This window comes from Octopus bimaculoides, chromosome 2 (genome assembly GCF_001194135.2).
Source record: "Octopus bimaculoides isolate UCB-OBI-ISO-001 chromosome 2, ASM119413v2, whole genome shotgun sequence".
NCBI classification, from domain to species: domain Eukaryota; kingdom Metazoa; phylum Mollusca; class Cephalopoda; order Octopoda; family Octopodidae; genus Octopus; species Octopus bimaculoides.
Window position 1 is genome coordinate 121,918,521 of NC_068982.1, and position 7,662 is coordinate 121,926,182.

A 7,662-nucleotide genomic window follows, 5' to 3' on the forward strand; every position below is an offset into this window, starting at 1 on the left:
ACTACTAAAATATAAACACTTACTCATTCACAATGCATGATCAGCAAATGAACACCATTGTAGAATAAAATAAAGTGAAGAATTTCCAAATCAAAATAATTCAGAAGTTCACTATCTGTTTTCAATTTACCTAGCAGTAAGTGTTATGAATAGGAGAAAAGTAGTCTCTATCTGGTCCAAGCTGAAATTGAACTTGCTGCTGTAAGTTAATAAATCTTTATTGATGTTGTTTGAAGCAATAAGTTGTTAATATACTGTAGTACTTAGTGCATAATTAAGTGCACTTGAGAGTTAAGTGTCTTAGCCATAGATGCAATGAGATACTGAGGACAAGTTATAAACTATACATCTTTCTCTATGACTGTCCACTGCACTGATATGTATAACTTATACAATGAAGAACATAGAAGGATAAATAGACAAATACAAATGTACAATAATACTTCACAATAACTAGTCAACAATGTAAATTAGGATCCACTGAAAGACAGTCTGTAATCCAACCATTTCATTCATGAGCTCAGTACTTAAATGTATTTCATTCTACATCAGGAACAATACTTGTCAATGGAAATCGAGAAGCAGCTATACCCAAATCTGTCCAGGAAAGGCAAAATTCATGGAAACATACCTGAACTTTCCAGGAACAAATTTCAGTACAATATGTAAGTCCTTACCTGAATTATTGTGAAATATATGAAGCTTCATAAAAAAATAAGTGGTATGTGAGTTTCTGAAATTTCTAAGTAATGTATTGATTAACTGAATGTTCTGACACTCTACATCTACATAAATGCCTACTTGTTCAGTCAACATTTACAGTGTGTCTGTCAATCTCCTAAACATCTACACACTATATCTCTCTACTCAAATCCTACTCACTATGTCCTTCTATATGGTCAATATCTACACATTGTCTCTATCTATACAGTCAACATCAACATATTGTGTCAATTTATGCAGTCATCATCTATTGTGTCAATATTTGCACATGGTAGCTCTCTATCAAATCAACATCTACACATTGTATTAATGTATCCACTCAACATCTACATGCCATATCTATCCACTCAATATCTGCATCATGAAACTATTCAATGTGTATATACATGTGTGTCTATGTGCATACATACACATGCAGCCATGCCAGTGTGGAAAGTGGATGTAAAAAAATGATGATGATGATAATGATGGTGAGAAGGAGGAGATTCTAGTGCTGATGGGGGTAGTGAGAGTGGTAATGGTAGTGGAGGAGGGGGGAAGAAGAGTATGTCAAGTAACAGAACAAGCAAGTTACAAATATCAGTTAGGAACATGCTATATAACTGATTATTCTTTTATACTCTTTTACTCGTTTCAGCCATGCGTTTGCAGTCATTCTGGAGCACCACCATTATTATGTAGAGTTAAATCTAATATATTTTTCAATTACATTAAATCGAAATCGAAATTGAACTAAATTCAATGACTGGCCCCCATGCCAACGTCTCCTTCATTGGACACTAAACTCGGCTTGCGAAGACCTGTTGGGGCAAGCGAAAGTGAAATCGTGATGGCACCTGTACCAGTGGAGCACTAAGAGCACCATTCGAGCATGATCATTGCCAGAGCAGCTGTCCGGCTTCTGTACCGGTGGCACATAAATAGCATCATTTGAGCGTGATCATTACCAGCATTGCCTTCCTGGCACTTGTGCTGGTGGCACGTGAAAAAACATTCAAGTGAGATCATTGCCAGTGCTGCTGGACTGGCTCCTGTGCAGGTGGCACGTAAAATACACCATTTTGTGCGTGGCCATTGCCAGTACTGCCTGACTGGCCTTCGTGCCGGTGGCATGTAAAAGCACCCACTACACTCTCAGAGTGGTTGGCATTAGGAAGGGCATCCAGCTGTAGAAACTCTGCCAAATCAGATTGGAGCCTGGTGTAGCCATCTGGTTCACCAGTCCTCAGTCAAATCGTCTAACCCATGCTAGCATGGAAAGTGGACGTTAAGTGATGATGATGATTAACCTTCAAACCAAGCATTTTCAAACACATAGTAAGAATAAATAAAGTTAACAAAAAAGAAACCCGCATGCACACATGCGTGCGCACATGTGTGTGTGTGTGAGCTCATCAACAACATCATCATCATCATCAATGTCTTCATTGTCATTTTATGTCCACTTTCCATAATGTCATGGATTGAATGGTTTGTCACAGTCCAAATCAATTCTTATTTAGAGTCACTGCCCTCTTATATTTCTCATTCATGTTTTAATTAGCATGGTCTTTATGGCCAAATGCACTTTCTAATAATAACCACTTCACAGAGTGTACAAGGTGAAAACAATATGCCACCAACTGGAGAGGTTGTCTTGTCCTTAATAGAACAGAACTAATGAGTCCTCTCACGCTTACATTATCTCCACTCATTCATCAACCACTTTACAGAGTGTACTGAGTGCATTTCCTCATGGCACCAGCAATATTGAGATTACCTTCTACTCTGCAAGACAAAACAGATCCTTACTACTGTGTGTTGTCTTCACTGGATCGAGGTAACAGGGATGAATAGCAGAAGGAAAGTGAGAGAGGGGCTGATTGTAGAAGGTGAACCAAGGTGGAAAAAAGATTGAAACAAGACAATGGTTGGGGAGACAGTTAGTTGGGCTGACATCATATAAGTAGATGGAAATGGAAGAGAGTACTAACCCTCTAGTGATGAAAGAAAGGAAGTTATGGCAAGGAGTCTCTAATACCAGGATATAAAGAAAGAGATGGTAGTTGCAGAAAACAGAAGAGAGCAAATGATGAATAGTTGAAGAAATGGGTGTATGAGTGGGACTAACAGTACAGAATGGTGATGTTAGCTAGCAAGAGAGAGAATGTGACTGATGAATAATAAACAGGTGATCCGAGCTCTGCAGGCAGAGCTGGTAGATAATTAGGACTGCTTTTATGAGGCCCTTCTGTACTCTCCATCAACAATGATTGATAACAATTTCATTATTATGGTTGGTGATTTTAATGGAGTATTAGTCAACACAGTAAAGTTTCTGCAGTATTCATGGAGGTTATGGCTACATGATGAGAAATGACATGGGATATATATATATATATATATATATATATATATATCAAGAGAGAGAGAATTCACATATAAACATTGAAAAGTATATTTACAGTAATGAAGATCTCAATAAATGAACCATTGTTAAACTCCAATATGGGAAACTCTTGTAGAACAAACTTGCATGTATTAGAAGTGGCTTTAATGATTATTTAAAATAATAAGAGGGAAAGCATAAATTTCCATATACTTCATAATTTGTGTTAAACAGATGTTTAATTGACATACCTTAATTGCATAAATCATATTGTTTGATGACAAAGAAACAGCTGTGGGCCACAAATTATGAACTTTGTGAAATTTATGCTTTTCTGTTTTTTGTTTTGTGTGTGTGTGTGTGTTCATGCACACATGTGTGCATGTGTGACTACGTACATGTTTGTGTATTTAGCCTTCGCATTTTATTTAACCTGATAAGTACACACTGAGCTGCCACCTCAAGTTCTTCAGCTCTTGCTTGAACTGGTATATCTTATTTGCTCCATCATTTATGCTGTAGGAAAATTTTAATGTTGTCTTCTTTTTCAGCCTGAACTCAGTTTCTAGACTAGAGATAGTGGTGGTAATCATCTGGAGGTATCAATCAGAATCACCCATAACTATTGCCTTCAAGATGGAATCAACCCATTCCTTTCTTTGTTAGTTAAGGGCCACATCATTCAGTGATGTTCTACTACTCTGCATAAGTTTGGGCTTGTCTATCCAGTAACTGCAGATGAATCCAGGCTTGGCTTCCCCTGAATCTCACTACCATCTACACACATTTCATCTTGTCCTATTAGATTTTCAGGTCATACCGGTTTTTACAGACTTTGTTACAAATACATTCCATTTTCATTACTATAAATCTGTTACCAAACAGACTCACATGAATATGAGGCAAATTGAGCTTAATAAATCACATGACTTTTGTGCCACAATTAACACACCATCCTAAATAAGCATACCATTATTACTAAAGAGATCTGTTACCAGAAAATTATTACACATAATTCTTTTCATTCATAGATGAACATCACATGGCCTATATTGATGAAGACACTCATTTCATATACTCATGCCCAGAAGAAAGTACAGGAAAGTGTGATGCAAATGGTGTTTCACTCATGATATACTCCAGACGAAAACAAACAACACACGATATCCTGGAGAAACTAAAAAACTTTCAGCCATTTCTATGTTTGAATATTTCTCACCTGAATACAGTAGAATTTCCATCATTGAGTAAGTAAAGTTGGTACATTTTTCAGAAATGTCTCTTCAATCTACTCTCATCCCTAACTGTCTAACTTTATTTCTCACTATCTTACTCTATCTCTCTTTCCTTCTGTCTTTTTCTTTGTTCTTATCCTTATCTGTCTCTATTGCTCTTTATCTTTCATCTTCCAGTCTTCGTCCCTCTATACCAATCAATTTCACTATCTACATCTGTCTTCCTTTTTCTCTATCTGTCTATCTTTCTATCTAATTCCCCCTCTTTGCGTCTCTCACACTCATTCTTCTTTAGCCAAAAATTTTCATAATTTACAATTTGAATGTCATACCACTACAACAATATCCGCCATCAGTAATACACCTCTATGCCAACATCTATATCCTCCACTATAACTACATCCACCATTACAATTTTATCTCCAGCTAATCTAAAAACTGTTATAATTCATTACATTTATGTACGTGGTCTGATCAATAAATATCCAAACTGTTGCCATAGTAACAAAGCTAAAGCACACAAAATGAAGCCACTTGGCACAGATTGACCTTGAACTCTGCTGTGCATGCAACTAAGTCTTAATGTTCTATCTCACTTCCACTGTTTACGGCAGTGCTTGGAAAGAACATGTGTAGTGTGTGATCATCACATTGACCATGACAGAAAAAGTTGAGCAGAGAATCTGCATCAAATTTTGCTAAAAGCTTGGTGATACCTGCTCAAAGGCCTACACAAAGTTGCAGAAAGTGTATGGAGAGCAGTGTATAAGCTGCACACAGGTGTATGAGAGGTTCAGACGTTTCCAAGATGGCTGAAAAAATGTCGATAGGGATGAACGTTCTGAGAGACCTGCAACCAGCAGAACTGAGGAAAACATCGCAGATGTGCGTGCAGCTGTGAGGAAAAATCATTGAATTGCCATCCATGAGTTATCAGAGTATGTGCAGATTAGTTACGGTTCAGTTCAGTCCATTATCACTGAAGATTTGGGTATGTGACATGTGTCTGCTAAGATTGTGCCAAAACTGCTTTCAGCTGATCAAAAAGACACTCAGGTTTCAGTTGTACAAGATCTCCTTGATTGTGTTGAGAATGACGTAAACTTTTTGAAAACGGTCATAACGGGTGATGAATCATGGGTCTATTTGTTATGACTCCAAAACAAAGGTTCAGTCTTCACAGTGGAAGACCTCAATTTCTCAGAGATTGAAGAAAGCACGAATGAGTTGAAGCAATTTGAAGACACTGGTGACCATTTTCTTCGACCACAAGGGGATTGGTCATCAAAAGTATGCTCCACCTGGTCAGACAGTAAACAAGGAGTACCACCATGACATTTTGTGGGATGCTATTCATCAGAAAAGGCCACAATTGCATGTGTCCGGTGAGTGACAATTGCACCATGACAACGCGCCTGCCTGTTAAGCACATCTTATGCAGCAATTTTTGGCACAGCATTCCCCAGGTCCAACAGCCACCATATTCCCCCGATCTTGCCCTTGCAACTTTTTCCTCTTTCCAAAAATCTAATTCTGCTTGAAAGGAAGAAGGTTTCAGGACGTCGGGGAAATCAAAGTGAATGCAGTGAGGCAGCTGCTGACTATCTCAGAAAACGAGTTCCAGGAATGTTTCCATTAAGTGTGTGGCTTCTGGAGGGGACTAGTTTGAAGGAGATTAAATGCCAAATTGGTATTTGCTGTAGTTTTGTTTTTATAGTACCAGTCCAGATACTAGTTGATCAGACCTTGTATCTGTTTTGCACAAGTCTTCATGTGAAAATGTGTGTTTAAACAGATATTGTTATAATTGAGGATGTTTTGTATTTTTTTTTACAACTATACACACACACTATTTGATCTTCACTATAATTTATTTTTATATATCCTTAATTCTAGATTTCACAGAACCTACAAAATTGACGAACAACACACATACTACATGTTCTGTGGAAAATATTCCTGGTATTGAAAACTACAACCAGTCAAAGGTTCGTTGTTGTTGATATTCTTTAGCTTTAACTCAGCTCTAGCCAAGTAGGAAAGTGGTCCAAGACATTACAGTCATGATCAGCAAATTTTATTATTAATTAATTTTACATAGGTGGAATTACTGGAGGAGGTCTTCATGGTCATTTTAAGACCAAAACCAGCTTCCTAACTTCATTCCTTGCCAACATTCTGAATGTTGCAAAACTTTGACTGTGTTTTTCTCGGTTTTTAAGTTGCAGTGCTTACAACAGTCTGTTACTAAATGCCTCATATATTTTAATGCTTTAATAATTCTGCCAGCTCACTACCAATACCACTTGTTGATACTCCGTCGTTTACAATGTCGAGGGTTCCAGTTGATCTGATCAACAGAACAGCCTGTTCGTGAAATTAACGTGCAAGTGGCTGAGCACTCCACAGACACGTGTACCCTTAACATAGTTCTCGGGGATATTCAGCGTGACACAGTGTGACAAGGCTGACCCTTTAAATTACAGGCACCACTACTACTATGATTATCAGAAATACTACAACTTCTGTGGTCATCAATACTAATATAGGAAAGTGGGTTATACATCATTAGATGTATACCTGACTTTCCTATATAATATTATGAATATAACGGAACGCTGAACTCCAGACTATCAACATAACTATTATTTATTTAAGGTGGTTAATATATACATCTTTAGCTCTTGTTTGTTGTTACAGCTTCTGTGTGTGTGAGCATTGTTGTTGGGACGTTGGTATGTAGATGTAAGCGAGCTGTCGAGCGTAAGTCCGAAAGATGGAGAGAGACAGCTAAACACGTCCATGCTCAATCGCTGGCCAGCAAGAAAGAGACAGATCAAAGTGGGAAAGCTTGGTATGTTGAATTCCACGCATGCGTGAGACTACGCATGCGCACGGCGTTACTACAGGGCTCCCTTGCCAGTGCGGAAACGCACGATAATATGAGATCTGTTGGAACGCCTGGGGCAGGATGGCCACCGAAACCACCCACAAGATGTGGTACAGACACACACAAAGAAAAATCAAAGAAATGAATGTACACTTGTGAGATACATGCATGCAATGTACAAATGAAATGACAATGACAAAACAACCGTGATGACAACTGTCCAGGAAACTGGAATCACGCGATGTAAAAGTCTGATTTTTTGTTCTTTCTGAAAGGAAAGAAAATATATGAGTGCACAAGTGTGTGTGTGAGAAAAAAACACAGAACATAGTAAAAGTGTCTGTAGTATAGACTGCGAAAAGTCCTAAAACACCGAGATAGAGAAAACCAGTTTGTATTAAAATTCCACAAGGAGATAGAATGTCTGTACTCAGGAAGTCGTGGTC

The 7,662-nt window shown here is 38.0% G+C and overlaps 1 protein-coding gene across 1 annotated transcript in view; it reads left to right on the forward strand.

Moving 5' to 3' along the window:
• Positions 1–7,662, forward strand: part of LOC106871838 (uncharacterized) — a 45,892-nt gene that overhangs the window by 30,739 nt on the left and 7,491 nt on the right. Inside the window, exons 12-14 of the mRNA XM_052965558.1 lie at positions 553–665; positions 4,123–4,338; positions 6,223–6,314. Of these exons, the coding sequence (XP_052821518.1) occupies positions 553–665; positions 4,123–4,338; positions 6,223–6,314 (421 nt within the window). The remainder of the gene's footprint in view (positions 1–552; positions 666–4,122; positions 4,339–6,222; positions 6,315–7,662) is intronic.